Raw genomic sequence first — 18,507 nt, forward strand, 5'->3', positions numbered from 1 at the left:
CTATATAATTGTGAATTTATTTCTGGGCTCTCCGTCCTATTCCATTGATCTATATGTCTATTTTGTGTCGATGCCATACTGTTTTGGTTACTATAGCTTTGTAGTATAGTTTGAAATCAAAGCAATTGATTCCTCCAGGCTTGTTCTTTCTCAAGATTGCTTTGGCGATTTGGGGGGTCTTTTGCCATTCCATACAAATTTTAGTATTATTTGTACTAGTCCATCCTACCTACCTTTAAGTGTATGATTCAGTGGCATTAAGTACATTCATAATATTTTGCAACTATCACCACCATCCATCTCCAGAGCTGTCTTCATCTTACAAGATTGGAACTCTACCAATTTGAAAAATAACTCACCGTCCCTTTTTCCTCTCAGCCTCTGGCAACCACCATTCTTCTTTCTATGTCTCTGAATTTGACTACTCTAAGTATCTTGTATAAGTGGAATCCTACAATATTTGTCTTTTTATGCCTGGCTTATTTAACTTAGTGTAATGCCCTCCAGATTCATCCATGTTGTAACATATGTCAGAATCTCCATCTTTTATAAGGCTCAATAATATTTCATTGTATGATAGATCACATTTTATTTACTCATTCATCTGAAGATGGACACTTGAGCTGCTGCTTCTACATTTTACCTATTGTGGATAATGCTACTATGAACAGGGATGTACAAATACCTGCTTGAGACCCTGGTTTTGGTTATTTTGGGTATGTCCTGAGAGGTGGAATTCCTGGGTCATATAGCAATTCTATTTTCAATTTTTGGAGGAACATCCATACTGTTTTCCATAGTAACTATACCATTTTACATTTCTACCAAGTGCATAAGGGTTCCAATTCCTCCCCATCTTTGTCATGTGAAAAAAAAAAATTGAGAGTAGCCATCTTAAGGATATGAGTGGTATTTCATCATGGTTTTGATTTGCATTTTCTTAATGATTAGGGATGGTGAGCATCTTCCCACCTGCTTATTGGCCATTGTGTGTCTTCTTTGGAAAAATGTCTATTCAAGTCCTTTGCCTATTTTTGAATTGGATTGTTTGCTTTTGTTGTTCTTTAGTTGTAGTTCTTTATATTTGGTAGATATTAACCTCTTATCAGATAAATAATTTGCAGATATCTTCCATTCTGTGGTTCTCTTTTCACTCTATTGATTGTGTCCTCTCATACACAGAAGTTATTGCCTGTGTTTTTGGTTTTATGGTAGAGTTTAAATTATCATTTGCTTCTAAATATTGTTAAATTTCCTTGTGATTTATTCTTTGATCTTTTAGTTATTTAAAAGCGTATTATAGGGGTGCCTGTGTGGCTCAGTCAGTTGAGCATTCCACTCTCAATTTCAGCTCAGGTCATGATCATGGGATCATGGGATCAAGCTCCATGTCAGGCTCCATACTTAGCATGGAGCTTATTTGGGATTCTGTCTCTCTCTATATATATAATATAAAATTTATTTTAATTTATAAAATTTCTAAATATGTAAGTATTTTATACTTATCTTTTTTAAATATGAAATTTATTGTCAAATTGGTTTCCATACAACACCCAGTGCTCATCCCAAAATATGCCCTCCTCAGTACCCATCACCCACCCTCCCCTCCCTCCCACCCCCCATCAACCCTCAGATCGTTCTCAGTTTTTAAGAGTCTCTTATGGTTTGGCTCCCTCCCTCTCTAATTTTTTTTTTCCTTCCCCTCCCCCATGGTCTTCTGTTAAGTTTCTCAGGATCCACATATGAGTGAAAACATATGGTATCTGTCTTTCTCTGTATGACTTATTTCACTTAGCATAACACTCTCCACTTCCATCCATGTTGCTACAAAAGGCCATATTTCATTCTTTCTCATTGCCAAGTAGTATTCCATTGTGTATATAAACCACAATTTATTTACCCATTCATCAGTTGATGGACATTTAGGCTCTTTCTATAATTTGGCTATTGTTGAAAGTGCTGCTATAAACATTGGGGTACAAGTGCCCCTATGCATCAGTACTCCTGTATCCCTTAGGTAAATTCCTAGCAGTGCTATTGGGTCCTAGGGTAGATCTATTTTTAATTTTTTGAGGAAACTCCACACTGTTTTCCAGAGTGGCTGCACCAGTTTGCATTCCCACCACCAGTGCAAGAGTGTTCCTGTTTCTCCATATATACTTATCTTTTTATTATAAATTTCTAATTCAATTTATTTGCATTCAGAAAACATGCCATATGTGGTACTGATTTATGTGAAGTTAGTTGAGATGCCATCAAGTACGTCATCAAACTTTATAAGTATTCCATATGTGCTTGAGAAGAATATGTGTGCTCTAATTGTTGGATGAAAAATTCTGCATATGTTGGTAATCAAGCTTGTTAATTGTATTGTTTAAATTTTCTATTTCTTTGCTGTTTATGTCTGCTTGACTCTCTTTAGCTCCTTTGACACTTTTTGTTATAAATCTATTTTGTCTCATATCCACAGAGTGATACCAGTTTGCTCTTGGTTAGTATTTGGGTAATACATATTTTTTACCTCCTTTTACTTCCAACCATCTATGTCATTTTCCTTTAATCATATGTCTTGAAAATAGCTCATAGCTTTTCAATTTTTATCCAGACTGACAATGTCTTTTACTGGTTGGCAAGTTAAACTTGTTTACATTTATTGTATTGAAATTTGTAAACATGCTATTATATGATACTTAAAATTTTTATTGGTCCTTCTATTTTTATGTTTCCTCTTTCCTCTTTGTTTGTCTTTTTCAGAGATTGGCATTTTTGATAAATATCTCCTTCTCTCATTACTTCTCTATTTTTCTATCAGTTTAGAACTTATCCTTCTGTTTCTTTTAGTAATTACCCCTGAAATTTTATCAGGCATACTTAACACATGATGTTAAAAGTAAATAATATTTTTACTCTTCCTCCAGTCACAAAAGAGCTTTAGGACTCGTGCTTACGTCCACTTCTCCCACCTTGGCTTCCATTCTATTGTCATGTAATATATCCCTTTTTTGATCCCCACAAATTAGATACTATGCTGTTGAGACAGACATGCCTATTTGGAATGGACTCTTTGTTTACTATTTTATTTGCCCACCATTCCTTCATGCATCCCAAGCTGTCTTTTCAAGATCCTTTTCCTTCTTGAAGTAAATGTCAGAAGTTCCTTTCTGGTGGGTCTCTTGGTGGTAAATTGCTCCTGCTTTGTTTATCTATAACCGCTTTATTTTATCCCCACTTTTTTGTTTTGCTTTTTAATTCATCCTTTTTTGTTCTTAGGAGTTACACAAATCATTTCCTGTTGTCATCTCATTTAAACAGAAAAGGCCAAGTCTTTTTTTTTTTTTTTTTTTTTTTTTTTTGGAGAGGAGTGACTAAGCCTACATTTGATGACACACCCCTGAGAAATAGCACAGAGGAACTAGAAACCCCCAAGCAGATTTCAGAAAACAACACTGTTGTTCTCTATCAAAACTGTTGTATTCTTTAATGATTGTTTGGCTGGGAATGCATTTCTAAATTCGCAATTATTTTCTCTCAACACCTTAAAACTGTGTTTCTACTGTTTTCTGACTTCCATTGATGTTGTGAAAATCTGCTATCAATTTAACTGCTGTTCCTTTGTAAGCATTCTCGCTTTTCTGGCTGTTTTCAAGGTATGTATGTATGTATGTACGTATGTATGTATTCGCCCTCGGAGTTATGCAGTTTCACTACTATGTGTCTACATGTGGATATCTTATTTATCCTGCTTGGGATATGCTGTGCTTTCTAGATCTATGGATTCAGACTGTTTCTCAGTCCTAGAGCATTTGCCAACATCAGTTCTGTGACCATTTTCTTTCCTCGCACTCTCCCTTTTCTCTTTCTACAGCCCCAGCCAGATATATATTAGACCTTCTCATTCTAGTCTCTGGGGGAATCTTTCAAATGCATGGATTTTTTCTTATGCAGACCTCTGCATAATCCATTATACATTTTTTTCAACATTTAGAAAAATGTTCCATATTCTTAAGGCTGTTTCTTTGTTCCTAATCACTTCTTGTTATTTATTCTTCCTGATGATTTCTCCAACATAGCCATCTTCTACTTTGTATTTGGTAGTTTCAATACCTGTAATCCTTGGGAGGATACAGCTGATGGTTCTTGCTTCTGCTGCCTCTCACTCACACTGCCTGTTTCTTGTGTTTTTGGTAATCTTTACCTGTGAGGCCACACCATTTCAAGAGTCAAGCTTCCCCCAAGAGGACCACTTCTGTTTCTTCTTGGAGTTGAGGGTACCCCCACCAGGACCACTAAACCGCTCTTCCAAGGTTTTGGTTCAGAACTGAGAACCTTAGACACAGTTTCTCCTCCTCATTATTGTTCTAAGGATCAGATTCCCCACACCTGTGCTGCTGCTATAGGAATGTGTCCTTTGGAAGACCCTACTTCTCACAGCTGCCTTCAGGTCTACATAAGAGCCATTGTTACTCAAGCTCCCACCATGCTCTGGTCCTGTTTCTTCCTTCCAGGCCTTGGCTCCTGGCTGCCTGGGCCCCTGCCTCTCACTCTTGGAACTCGGCTTTCACTTGTTTGGTTTTGGGGGCATGATCACTGAAAACATCTCCTACCTTTGAGACAAGCAATGCTTCAGAGGGTGTACCTCATCTGAAGTCTAACTGTTATGGAAAAGGATGATCCCTTGGAGCTTCTAGACATTCGTGATACTGACACAACCTTTTTTGTAGCCCAAACATAACCAACTACACTTTCACCTGTTATTTTTAATCTCCTTATTTTGAACTCACTATTCCCAACCATTAAAATCTTTCAAAAGAGATTCTATCATTGATCATGTCAGTGCTATCTGTGCTTTGTGTACATTTATCCAAGTTTTTGATCAGATGAATAAGACAAAAGCATTCTGTGAGTGCTCAAGGTAAGACCTTTCGTACTCATTCATTCATTTTTCATTCAAGTAACAAACATTTATTGAGCATCAACTCTGCTAGGTACTATGTTAGACACTATACTAGGCCCTGGAATCCCTGACTTCAAGGAACTTACAGTCTTATAGCCAAATCACTTCTCCCAGCGATCTTAATTAAGCTGAGTAAAGCGGGTGAGCTAGAGAACAGAGTACCTGTCTGTTTATCGCTCTGTCCATGTTTTGCTGATGGTAGTGGATGTTAACTGTCATACCTCCTTCAAGCTTCCCCTTCTACAACTTGATGTGAGGTTCAGTCACAAATGGGTCCCAGGTATCACATTTTGGGGGGGCCTGTGAAAGTAACCCCAACTCTGGGTCTGGGCAGTGTTGGTGGTAGGTATCCCTCCGTAAGTTGCCCTTCCTCCTTGCCTGCTGCCTCAGTTTACAGGGTGTGATCTAGTGGTCCCACACCTGCTGTCCAGGTCCACTGCTGGCCCTGCCTTGGGGGTGGCCAAACTGGACATTCTGTGCTCTTTACTGAGTGCTCTTTATTGAGCTGGTAAAAGAACCAGCCCTTATTTCCCCAGGTATCAAATGGACGCCTGATGAGAATGGAGTCATTGCCTTTGACTGCAGAAATCGTGGCTGGTAAGAGCTCCAGGGGAATGGTGTCTGGTGCTGGTATCTCTCATATAACCTTTGGGTTCTGCCCAGTTCTCCTCCAGTCACTGCCCTACCCCCACCACCAGCCAAGGGCCTCAGGTGTGTAGAACCTGAACCCAATGCAAAAGCAGGAAGAGTTGCCAGCTGTATTTCCCTTCTCTGCAGCTGCCCTTGCTCTAGGACTCATCACATTTGTCTTTCTTACCCCAAACCTCCTTCCAGCACATTGAGCTGTCTCCAAATCAACCCTCTGCCAGACTCTCCCCTCCCTTCACACCCCTCCTCTGGCAGATTTGTAATGGAATCTGAGGGTGAAATCCAGCTTTCTCCCTTCCTGCTGCCTGTCCCTCCAGGACCCTGGCTGGTCCAAAACAAAAAGGACAAGGGTTACCACCGGGACTGAACCTTCTTCCCACCTGATAGGTCCATTAGATGAGCACAGTCCCAACTTTTGACCCCAAAATGGCTTTAGAACTGTGCTGGGTGGTTATGGGACATGAAAAAAGCTAGCATTGATGGATCATTGCCCTGAACCTTGGGTACACCTGGGCCACAATCTGAATAGAAATAACAAGAGATTCAGTTGGGTGGCTGTTCTGGCTTTAGTTTTCCCATTATTGGCCTGTGCTTTCTTTCTGTTAAAGGTATATACAAGCTGCTACTTCTCCCAAGGACATAGTGATTGTAGTGGATACGAGTGGCAGCATGAAGGGGCTGCGGATGACTATCGCCAAGCACACCATCTCCACCATCTTGGACACACTGGGGGAGAATGATTTTGTTAATATCATTGCGGTAAATGTGCCTTCCTATTCTAGAATAGCTCTCCCCAGAAAAAAACCCTTTCTGCCTGCACTAGAATGACCTATACGTACAATCACTTGATGCTTCGCACTGTAGAATGATTCTCTTCTCTGAAGCTGGGGCTTCTAACCTAAGCTGGACCAAGGATGGGCTTTAAGCGATCCACAGAGTTTCTGAAATTGTGTGTAAAATGTGTGCATCCACTTTTCTGATTCCACAGATTTCATCAATTTCTCAGATGAGTCTGAGAATAAAAATTAAGAGACACTTGCCCTGAGCAGATACTTAACTCACCCCCATCCATGTGCTCTTGACTGGTACCCATCACTGGAACAGCCTCTCCATTATGCTTAGGATGAGTGAGCCCTGCGCTCTTGCTTTTTACATTCCCAGTCCCCCATCTCCTTCATCCCACCAAATCCAGACATTAGGAGAAGGGGAATGTAGGTAGTGGGAGCTAGAAAGGGACCAGCAGACCTTGGTCCTGCTTGCATGGCAAATCTTCCTGAGGATAGCTCTAGACAGGATAGGTCTTCCTGTCCTAGAAAAATAATGAAGGAGAGGGATGAAGCAGAAAGAAATGTGAAGATAACAAGTCAGAAGAATGCTTTCAATGCAATGAAAGAGCAGACCAGTTCAGCCCTCCAAGGAGGCAGAGTTGACTGCCACCTTGGGGGCATCAATTTGAAGGCTACCTGATCCAAAGCTTTCCCCATCATCCTGTCACATTGCTGAAAATGCTTGTCTTCAATGGAATTTATATATCTAGTAAAGAAATACCAAGGCAAAATGGTCTAACTTCAAAATGTTCATCCTGGAGGCATAAGAAGGGCCCCTCCCCCATCTCTGAATTGCTCCCCTGAGGCCTGCATCATTTACCCACCCACACCACCCCTGGACCTCACCCTCCCCAACTCCACCACCTTTCCATCCCTAGACATGACCTGCAGCAGTGACAGGACAGTTACAAGGACAGGCCTCAGTCCTCCACAAGAGTGGGAATGTGCTCCTCCTGCAGAGCCTGCCCCACCTCTCTCCCAACCCTTCTCCTGCTTTTGGGGAGGAGAGGCAGGAGAAACATTTGTTCCCTACATTCCCCAAGAACACCCCAGCACTTGCCCTAGAACCTGCCTGCACTCCTACCACCATGTCACCATCATCTCCCTTTCTCTCCCTCTTGTATTTAAACAGAAGTAGATTAAAGACATCTTCAAGATTTGAATTCTAACTATAGGGAAATGGAGAGATTAAGAAAAAGAGGGCAGTAGTAATTCATTTCCCCCCTTCCCATTCCCTGTTGACAGCTAGAGGATCTTGATCATAAATGCAAGACAAAAGGTAAAAGAATTCAGTTCCTAATCCCTATACCCAGGCATTGGGGAGGGGTCAGAACATAGAAGAACTAGAAGGCTCTGGGATTCTTGTGGAAGGCACTTTGTCTTGTCCTAAGGGTGGAGACCAAAGGAATTCTCTCAGTGCCTTCAGATTCTCTGTGTATTCTAGGAGATGGACATCACTCAGCCACCTGAGAAGACCAAGACCAGGATTTGAGGAGAATTTTTAGAGTTAAAGCCCCACTGTTCTCTGTACCCCCTTCTCTCTACTCAGGAAAACTGCCAGAAGCATAGGGTACTCCAAGATAATATTACACAGGTGCCAAGTTAGCCTGTGAGTTTCCTGAGCTTCCAAACTGATCCTATCTGTTCTGTCCCCTCTGCCCTCTGCAACTACAGTACAGTGACTACATCCATTACATCGAGCCTTGTTTTAAAGGGATCCTTGTCCAGGCAGATCGGGACAATCGCGAGGTGAGTGTCCACCATAGGTGAGTGCCTGATGCTTCTGAACCCCTGCTTGATTAGGATGGTAGGCAGTCACCTGAACAGACTTCCTGACGGCCCCCTTTACTTATTCCCATGGCACTTGGAAAGAGGGAAAAGCAGTTACCCATGTAAATACCCCCAAGAAATTGCCTCATAAATATGCTGCCTGCTTATCAGAATAGTGAGCAAAGAGAGACCTCCCATCCAAAGGAAATCTCACTTATTCAGAACTGCTTTTTCACTCTGTGGATTATCCATGACTCAGTTTCCCTCTTTGCCTCCTCTGTGGGTCTTTCCACTGTATCAGTCCTCATGAAGAACTTCCCCAAAAGGAAGAGAAGTTCAAACCCATTGGATTGAGTCTTTCTCAAAGGCCAAGGAGGAGAGGATGTGGTAACTTTTTTGAAAAGAAAAGTTTGCAGGTCACAGATCCTTCTTTCTGTGACTGGAGAATTTGAGTTTGGCTTCTTCTTGAATCCCAGCCTCGGGTTGGACACTGGAGCCCCTGGCGGCCTCCATGGTTTCTTCTGTGAAATGCTCACCATTGGGTTATGTAGGTCTGGGTGCTGAGGATGCTGGGGATCTGGGCATTGGTTCCCAGCAGGTCTGCCTGAACTGTCCTCCCTGCTCTGGATGGGCTCACACTTGGCATTTCCTTCCAGTAGTGGAGATGTGTTTGCACCTAGCCACTTGCACTCTTTCTGTTTATCTTGGGGGCATTTAAGAAACATCTGTTGTAGGGTCCAGCCATGAAATTAGCTGGATCATGAAGAGATGGATCCTGTAGTCATGTTCTGGGCAAATAGCTCTAAACAGCCTCTGAAATTAAGACCACAGATGAAGGTTCCTTGGCCATCAATCCACTGACTCTCCTCTAATTTCTTACCCATGATAGCATTTCAAACAGCTGGTAGATGAGCTGATGGTCAAGGGTGTGGGGGTCGTGAACCAAGCCTTGACTGAAGCCTTCCAGATCCTGAAGCAGGTACCGACACCTGGTGAAGCTCCAGGAGAGTAAAGGGTTAGGAGACGGGGTGGAGGTGTGGGGGGGACAGTTGGGCTGCAGTCATGTTACCTGTCCTTTCCTCACACAGTTCCAAGAGGCCCGGCAAGGAAGCCTCTGCAACCAGGCCATCATGCTGATCACCGATGGGGCTGTGGAAGACTATGAGCCAGTATTTGAGAAGTACAACTGGCCTGACCGCAAGGTTACCCTTCTGGTGGAGGTCAAGGGGGCAGGGGAAGGGGCCAAGGGAAGCGTTCTCTTACTGCCTGCATAGGATAACCAGTGGTGCCCAGAAAAACCAGGCCTTCCCTGAGTTCAAATGTCCTGCTCCATTAGACACATTAGTAAATGTCCCAGATTGGTGTTCCAAAATTTTGGTGACCCTAGGCACAGAGGACTCATGTGAGAGAGAGTTCTGGGTGAGAGACCAGATGTGGTGTTCAGATGAAAACTGTCAGGCTGTGACCCTCCACGCTATACCTGGCTCACATTACCATGGTCCTGGCAAGTCCCATTGCTGCCTAGGCCTCAGGGTCCTTTCTGGTCAAAAGGATGAGAGTGGAGAATTCAAAGTCAGCAAAATGCTTGACCTGACATCCAAGACTCACATAAATAATATTAACACTACTTATGGCCAGGATCTATGTCTGCTGAGTGCATCTGTGTCTTGTGGATTAGGTTCGAGTTTTCACTTATCTGATTGGAAGAGAAGTGACTTTTGCTGACCGCATGAAGTGGATTGCATGCAACAACAAAGGTAGGTGGTGTGTGAGCAGAGCTGCTTGCAGCCTGCACCCAGTCGTCGGAGGTTCTGAGCCATGGCTCCTGTATTGGGGCCTTACAGAGGTACTGTGTCAAGATAACAGTATCTGCCCCTCCTTCTAACTTGGAAAAAGCTAGACAAAATGTAGATTGCCCCAGGAAAACTTGAGTAAATACATGATTACCCCTGCAGGACTCTAACTTATAAAGTCACCTGAAATGAAACTGAGAGGTCATCTGTCCAGTGTTTGCAGAAGAGAAAATTCTCTCTTCAAATAAAGCCTGTATGAATCATAATACAGACAGAGTGATGCAGGGGTGAGACCCACAGTTTAAATGTCAGTTCTTTCTGATGTCTAGCCTCCATTCCTCTTGTTGCAGATTAAGTCCATTTACTCTGGTTCTGCTTCTAGACAAAGCAGAGGGTCATCATTTTCTTTAGAATAATGTTTTGGGTGCAGTCCTCATCTGTCTCTGGCCAGAGCCAAAGATCTGGGCTGTGCAATGCCAACTTGGTCCCTATTGATTCGACCAAAGTTTATTGAGAATGTACTGTCGTGCCTGGCAAAGTTTCCAAATTGTGGTCAGGATGGACTCAGTCTTGCTCTTGTTGCTGTCCGGCAGAGCAAACAGACAAATCAGCCATCAGTGGTGATATAAACTGTAAGGGCAGAGGGGCACAGACCTTACAGGGGCTGGGAGAGTGATGGGAGAGGCACTTCCCCCATTTGAAGGTGGCAGGGAGGGCCTCCTAAAGGAAGAAGTGTCCATGCTGAGATATAGATAATGGTAGGAGTCAGCCAACATAGAGAGCATTAAAGAGTGTTCCAGAGAGAGTGAAGATCATGTTCAAAGGGTCTGAGATAAGAGCATGCTGGGAATGGAAAGCAGTTTCACTTTCTGGAGGGTGGAATGAATGTTTTGTGGGGAGTGATGCACAATGAGACCAGACAGGTAAACATGTACTAAGGCATTCAGAGCCTTATAAGCCATTTGCTCTTTTAAATATCACTGTGGCTACAACCAAAAGTCTATAGCACCCCTCCCTGTAAACAAGGAAGGACACTAGTCAGAGATAGGGGGGTTAGGGGACACCAAGCTACTGTCTTAGACTGGACCCAAATACAGAGCTGCCTGCAGGAGGGGGTGCTCTTGGGAGATGACCCTGTAAGGAAGTGAGGAGGGCATAATCGTGAGAGGGAAAAAGAGCCACAAGGCCCCTGCTGCTCCTGTGGCATTTCTGGACTGAGAGGTCCCCCCACAGTTCTCCCAGATTAAGGCAGCACCACTGGCCTCCAGCTGCCTGCGGGAAAGGACACAACCTTGGGGGAAGTAGTTCCCTGTGGCCCAGGGCAGCTCCCAATGAGAGCCCAACCTGTAAGCTGAGAGCAGCTGGGGGAGCATTTGTGGGCCCTGCAGAGTGATTCCAAGTTGAACCCCCAGCTTTTCATAACCACACAACCCTTTCCTCTGCCAGGCTACTATACACAGATCTCCACACTGGCAGATGCACAGGAGAACGTTATGGAGTACCTGCACGTGCTCAGCCGCCCCATGGTCATCAACCATGACCATGACATCACCTGGACAGAAGCCTACATGGACAGCAAGGTGGGGGCCTGACCCTGCTCCAGAGTTAGGGGCCCCAGGGAGTAATAGGTAACTTCCTGGGTCAGGAGAGGGGTGAGCAGAGCACCTCCTCAGGAGATGGCATGAAGGGGTGAATACCTTCAGCCCACTAGAAGACCCATTGTCTGTATGCTACCCCCAGAGGCCCAGAAACCCCATGAGCAGACATGCCCAAGGCTATTCTCCATGGATAGAACCCCTTTTCTCCAGACTTGTGCCTCCCTTCTTCCCATTGTCCTCACCTCCCTCATTGTTCTTCTCTCCTACCTGTTTCAGGAAGAAAGGTAGCCAACCAGTAATTCAAGATACTATGGCTTCATCAGGTGCTCCCCTTCCTGCACTTTCAGAGACTGCCTGTGGGTTGCAGTGATTTACACAAAGGAATAGATAGCCAAAGTAGATGAGATGTGTGGGGGCAAGAGGGACCTTCCTGGCACTTCTCAAATCATATCACATACATAGCCACCTGCTTCAGTGGTAAAGTCTCAGACTGGGATTGAGAGAGACCTGAACATAGTGGCTTAAATAAGAGAAAAGTGTAGTTCTCTCTCATGTAAAAGAACTTTAGAGGTGGCATCCCAGAGCTGATGAGGAGCTTCCTGGTCATCAGGGACCCAGGCTGCTTCTTGCATCCCCTTGGTCAACCCCAGGGTCCTCCTGGTTCCAGTAGCTACTAAAACATTAGTTAACTGAAACTACTCACTTTCAGAAAACCTTACTTCCAAACTCTAAAGTGAAAAATCAGATGAGGAAGGGGAAGAGACTTGATGGTTAATGATCTATGCATAGTATAATGAATATAGATAATATCTTACTATAATTATGTAATGTAAATAACATCACTACAATGGCAATCATGTGACAATATGTAAATGTATCAAAGCAACACCATAAGTTTACACAATATTATATGTCAAATATATTCAATTTTTTAAAAGTTATTCATTCTCCAAGAAAGTATACTATAGACTTCCATGGCTCAGCACCCTCCTTTGGTTGATCCTGATGAAAATCACACATATTAAACATACCTGTGCATGCCACCTGTGAGGACCTATCTTCATGATAAAGTGGGGTGCTTGTGCAGAGCCCCTTCCAAGGAGGCTGAAGGAGGCTGCACAATGAGATGAGGCAGTCAGGGAGGAGGGCCATTTGGGAGGTGTGGAATGATGTGGCTCTGGTGTTCTGAGTGAGGAAGAGGTTGTGGGTCTGTCCCATGTGTGTTGGGAGTGACCCTGAGGTCAGCTACAACTACACCATGACCCTAAGGTCAGCTACAACTACGCCTGCCCTTGAGCTATGCTTCCGCATGCATGTGCTTGTGTTTGTGGGTGGCTCTGTGTCAATGTCCTTCTCCCTCTTAACTGCCCTGGGCTGTCATTTGGATCCATAGCAGAGATTTCTGGGCATGTGTGTGATGTGCCCCTTCCATGGTTCATGCTCATCGTTGGCATGGCCAAGACAAGAGTACTTCATGAGCATGTTTGGGAGCTGGGTTGTGGGCTCTGGGGTTTTGACACTTGTCCTGGTTTAGGACTATCGTTGCTAAGAAACACTGGCCTGGTCCCCTCTCCAGCCTGCCTCTCTCCTTCATCATTTCTGCCAGCTCTCCTTTTGCAGAGAAGGGGAACCTCACTTGTGGTTTCGTCTTCCTGTTCGAAGGTGGCTTCAGCGATAGTTGAATGTCAACTATCAACTTCAGCGATAGTTGACATTGGTGACTGTGGGTCCTCCACACTATGGACTCTGAGATCTCTGTCCTTTGCTCTTTCCTCCCTGGCAGTTATTCACTTCACAGGCACAGAGCTTGATGCTCCTCACCACTGTGGCCATGCCAGTCTTCAGCAAGAAGAATGAAACGGTGAGTGGCTGCTCTCTGAGAAGTTCCAGCAGATTTTAAAAGTTGGGGTCCCTGGCTGGCATCATTAGACCAATGGTTCTTGATTGGATGGGCATCAGAACCACCTCAGAAGGGTTTTATATTCAGATTCCAAGCCCTTTGCCCAACCATTTATATCAGAATCTCTTGGTTGGGAGGGGAGTGAGGGTGGGAGGTGGAGTGGGGTCCATACTTCCCAAACTCACCCCTTGATTCTGCTTAGTCATTTTGGGGTTGTCTTATTTCTCTGCACGTGGGACCACTGTCCTGAGGATATAAGGCTAGAAAAGTCACCTGCCAACCTTCTGGCAAAACAACACTTAGCCTACCAGTTTGGACAGCCTCTAATTTGTAAAGGCCTCTGGTAAAGGACTTTCTAGAACCTTCCATCCTCTATCTGGTCAGAAAATGTTTCCTTATAGGCCTTGTGTATTCAAAGCATCCATAGATTATGGTCCTTCAGATTCTGATACTCAGCCTCTGCTATGAAAATTAATATTTTATTCAACTTTGTATTTCTTTTAAATATTAATACTGGAAATTAATCTTCCCTGCAGCTGAGATTTCTCCTGGGGCCTCTTCCGGTAGGTTCTAGATTTTTATTCCAGAGAGCTCAGCCTAAAATCCAACTGCAGAGGAAGGGTCATATAAGGAAGTGGCTTATATCTTCCAGGTTCTGGGAAGGCCAAGGGTCCAGTCCAGCCCTGTGCACAGGGAAGCCTGGCCTCCCCCTGAACCAGGTATTTTTCTTTCCAGCGATCCCATGGCATTCTTCTGGGTGTGGTGGGCTCTGATGTGGCCCTGAGAGAGCTGATGAAACTGGCACCCCGGTACAAGGTGAGCCTGGATCAGATGCCTGAGTCGGGGGTCACAGGCTCCCTGGGGGCTGTGCTACCAGGCTCAGGAGTCTTTCTGCAGGCATTGCAGCCAAGCCCAGAGTTGGGATGGGGCCCCTCAATCCCACCCCACAGAGAAGTGCAGGCACTGAGCCTGGTGGCAGTGGTTTGGATTTCTGGGACCCTGTGTCACCACCAGCTCTGACTTGCTCTGTGGGCTTCAGAAAGTTCTTTCCCTTCCTGGTGCCTCAGTTTTCAATCTGCTCCTCCATGCCATGCAGTCCTGTTTGGGGAAAAAATGAGATTAAATCATCAAAGCACCTAGATAGAGCATGTGATGGGGAAGAGGCTGAGTAATGATATGCATTATTGTGGCTGCTACAAACACTAAAACTTAGAAAGGAATTCAGAATCAATGGCTAGAAGCATGACGCTGGCTCAGTTATATTCTTATTTGAAAAACTCACTGCTGTGAGCTGCCATCTTTAATAGTCCTGCAATCCAACCCTCACCCAACTCCAGTTCTCCAGCCCAAACAACAGGTCTGACGCCCCTCAATCCCTGTTGTTTTGGCAGCTCGGAGTGCATGGATATGCCTTTTTGAACACTAACAATGGCTACATTCTCTCACATCCTGACCTCCGACCCCTGGTAGGTACAGATCTTACTTGCATTGGGATCTTAACTATATGGGATTTGGGGACAGTTCATAAAATCAGTTAAAACAATGAACACACATTGGGCTCCATTTAAGAACCCAATGGATAATATAAGAAAAAAAATTTAAGTCATGGTTTCCGTCTTCAAACTGTTTGTAATCTAGCAGGAAAGACAAAACAAAAAAATAGGTGAACTGATTAATGAACAGTCCAGAAAGCATATAATGAAATGTGCAGTTTTCCCTGAAGGACAAGCTTCCACTTACATTCCTGTCACTGCCTCAGTTGCTCCACACTCCTCTTGGAGTCTTACAGTGGTATCAGCAGAACTCCAGGGACTGCCCCCTCCTCAAGGGGGTGTGAACACTGAGTTAACAATAAGAATGGCAAGGGAAGAGTCTCATGAGAGGTGGGGGGGAGGGGCAGTAAAGCTGAGGCTCCCCAGAGTTTGTCTTGGGATGATATGTTCCTTAGCACTCCTGCCTCCTTCCTAGCTTGCTCCATCCTGATGCATGGGGCTGGGAACATTTTCACATGCATTCAACAGAACAACTGATGACCAAAAAAGTTGCATCATTCTATCTAAAAGTTCTGCCTTCAGGGCTAGGGGCTCCCTGATGCCTCTGGTCTGGGCACTTGGCTGCTATTGATGACAATGGCCACACCTTTCAGTGTGATTGTTCAGGGAAGTAGGAAGAAGGCAGTTAAGTCCTACAGGAACCTTAGCCCTTTCCCCTTAAAGTCTCACACTAAATTGAAATGGCAGCTGAAGACAATACCAAGCAGAGCATCTTTGTGAGAACTTACTAAGGGGCTCATCTGCCCCAGGTACCACTTGAAGAAATCATTCTAAGCCAAATTCCATTCCAATTTGGTTCAGATAGATACTGAGTGTCCATAAAGCAACTGACTGAGCTATTTAAGGCAACATATAGAAGTTCATAGTAGAGATCAGGGCACACTGGAAGCCATGTTGTCTTCCCAATTCAGACTCTACTGGGCAAGCATCTGAACCCATAATGGGTCACTGACCTCTACCAGTGGGTTCTATAGGGAGCATTCCCAGTGGCAATAAGATGATTCACTAGGAAAAAAAAAATAATATGTCAGTCATGGAGCTGACTTGTAAAATTGAAGGGCAATGGTCAGAAACTCATCGGTCACCATCTATATAATCTAGATGAATATAAGACTTCAACCAATCAATTAATATTGTGGACCTACTGGGTGTCTGACCTTATAACACTCTGAGAATACTATAAACGGAAGGTTATATCTAATTAAGGAAATAAAGTATACACAAATAGACTTAAACAAATGAAATTAGAGAAAAATAGCATGTAGAATATTATTACATAGCAAACATTATTATGTAAAGCCACCATAATGAGATTCCTAAGGAAAGCACTATCAATTTGTGGTAGATATTAAGAAGAATAACAGTTAAGTTAAAAAATAAAAATAATAGAGGATTTGCCTAGTAATAAACTGAAAGTGGATCGAGAGCCATACTTCTGGCCTGAAATCTCTCTGTATGTGCTCCAAGTTATACAAAGTAGAACTGTGGTTTTAATAAAATGAGCTAAAGATGATCTTTCACGTATCATTTACCCTGACAATAAACCATCCTGTTTCCTTTTTTGATCTATTATTAAACTAAACCTGGGAAGTGCTGCCAACCTAGTAGCAGATACCTTGACAATATCTGTCTTGGTATCAGAGAGAGGGTGGCAGGGAGAGATGGAAGTCAGGGCCAAAAAACAACAACATTCAAAGACTTGATTAATGGCTCTATGTCAAGCTGGAGGGAGGTCTTTATTAGGCACTGTAGAATCTGCCTGTCCTTGACTTTGTCCCATTCAAGAATTCAATCAACAAGATGAAAACATAGAAATCAGATGACACCAAGTCTGGAAGGTATGGATAATACATTAAGGGAGGAAATTAGTATTCAGGCAGTATTATAAACAATGGGCTGAAACTAACAAGATGAATATATTAGGATGCATGGAAAGTTCTGCAAAATATTCAATGCTCAAGCATAATATTGAAAAGATGCAATTTAACAGTGTGCCATGTGAGGAAGGCCAAGGGCACTTAACTGACTGAAAACTCTATTTGGGCCATTAGGGCAGTGTAGCTGCCCTGAAAATCCAGTAGAATCAGAGGCAGCAGTCAAAGCCATACAATATTTTGGTCCACACAGGTCACACCCACACTACACTGGTCAGAACCCCATCTAAAATATTGACTTTCATCCTGGGCACTTCATTTTGGGAATGACATGGACAAAGAAGAGCATATTCAGAGGGACCTGAGGGATCTACAACCTGAGAATGTTTAGCTTATAGAAGTGAAGTCAGGAGTAACAAGCACCTTCCAAACCTTAAGAGTTGTCAGGTGGAAAACATTATGTGCAGCTCCAGGGAAAGAATAAGACCAATGGGTAAAAGTAACAAGGAGCCAGATTTCAGCTCTGTATGGGGAAGAGCTTTCTAACGATTTAGAGCTGTCCAAAACCAAAACAGGCTGACTCACAAAATAGGGAGCTCCTCATCATGGGAAATACTCACTCAGAGGCCGTGAGACCATCTGTCACAAATGTTGGGAAGGGAAATGCTGCATCAGCTGGAAGGTTGACCCAGATAACCTTTAAAGAATCACTGAGATTCTTTGATTTTATGAATATATCTGTAAGGCATTATAGCAGGGCCTTATGTTTTAACCTCATGTCTTTCTTCATGACCTGCCCACTCCAGTACAGAGACGGGAAGAAACTCAAACCCAAACCTAACTACAACAGCGTGGATCTCTCTGAAGTGGAGTGGGAAGACCGAGCTGAAACCGTGAGTGGGGAAAGTAGGAGAAATAGAAGCTGGTGTAGCTCTACAGCCAGTACTCAGGCCAGCTGTGGGGCCATGAGCTCTGAGACCACCCTGTTCCTCCCCATGGAGGCTTTCCAAGTCCAAACCAGAAGCAGTTTCTGTAATGGAAAATTCTTCCAACAACTGTAATAACATAGCAGTATCTTACTGAATCCCAGAGGGTGCTGAGGCCGAATGAGCCATGTCTGTAAACCACAGAGGCTGAGCTCCAGTGGTATTTAATTCTGACTTTTGGGGTCAATAGCTCATTCAGAAAAAATTGTGTCTCAGTAATATGGCACTATGTTCTCTCATACATTAGTGTACTTGGGAGCATTATCTCGGTGAATGTCTGGAACTATAAGCTGAGTGGAACCTAGAATCATGTCTATGTTCCCTCCTGTGTATTCTGCTTAAAGGAAAAAGGGAAGAACTGAAACTATTCCTAGGGATCACCTCCAGTCTGGTCAATAAAGCTCAGTGCCTTCCGCCCTCCAGTGTGAGCCAGGGAACTAATACCATTATCTTTCCTCTTGAAGCTGAGAACAGCCATGATCAATGGGGAAACAGGGTCTCTCTCTATGGACGTGAAGGTTCCACTGGACAAAGGGGTAAGGTGCTCGAAGGAAAGAACCAGGGTCTGGTACCAGGAAGGCAGCTTCCCAGTTGATTGAGATTT

General features: G+C 43.8%; 1 protein-coding gene across 1 annotated transcript in view; it reads left to right on the forward strand.

The window, feature by feature from the left end:
* CACNA2D4 (calcium voltage-gated channel auxiliary subunit alpha2delta 4) overlaps positions 1-18,507 on the forward strand; it is a 112,391-nt gene that overhangs the window by 18,573 nt on the left and 75,311 nt on the right. Inside the window, exons 7-18 of the mRNA XM_042945420.1 lie at positions 5,491-5,551; positions 6,211-6,361; positions 8,104-8,178; positions 9,089-9,178; positions 9,288-9,401; positions 9,878-9,956; positions 11,439-11,572; positions 13,374-13,451; positions 14,226-14,306; positions 14,882-14,956; positions 17,724-17,810; positions 18,368-18,439. Of these exons, the coding sequence (XP_042801354.1) occupies positions 5,491-5,551; positions 6,211-6,361; positions 8,104-8,178; positions 9,089-9,178; positions 9,288-9,401; positions 9,878-9,956; positions 11,439-11,572; positions 13,374-13,451; positions 14,226-14,306; positions 14,882-14,956; positions 17,724-17,810; positions 18,368-18,439 (1,097 nt within the window). The remainder of the gene's footprint in view (positions 1-5,490; positions 5,552-6,210; positions 6,362-8,103; positions 8,179-9,088; positions 9,179-9,287; positions 9,402-9,877; positions 9,957-11,438; positions 11,573-13,373; positions 13,452-14,225; positions 14,307-14,881; positions 14,957-17,723; positions 17,811-18,367; positions 18,440-18,507) is intronic.

This window comes from Panthera leo, chromosome B4 (assembly GCF_018350215.1).
Source record: "Panthera leo isolate Ple1 chromosome B4, P.leo_Ple1_pat1.1, whole genome shotgun sequence".
Lineage (NCBI taxonomy): Eukaryota > Metazoa > Chordata > Mammalia > Carnivora > Felidae > Panthera > Panthera leo.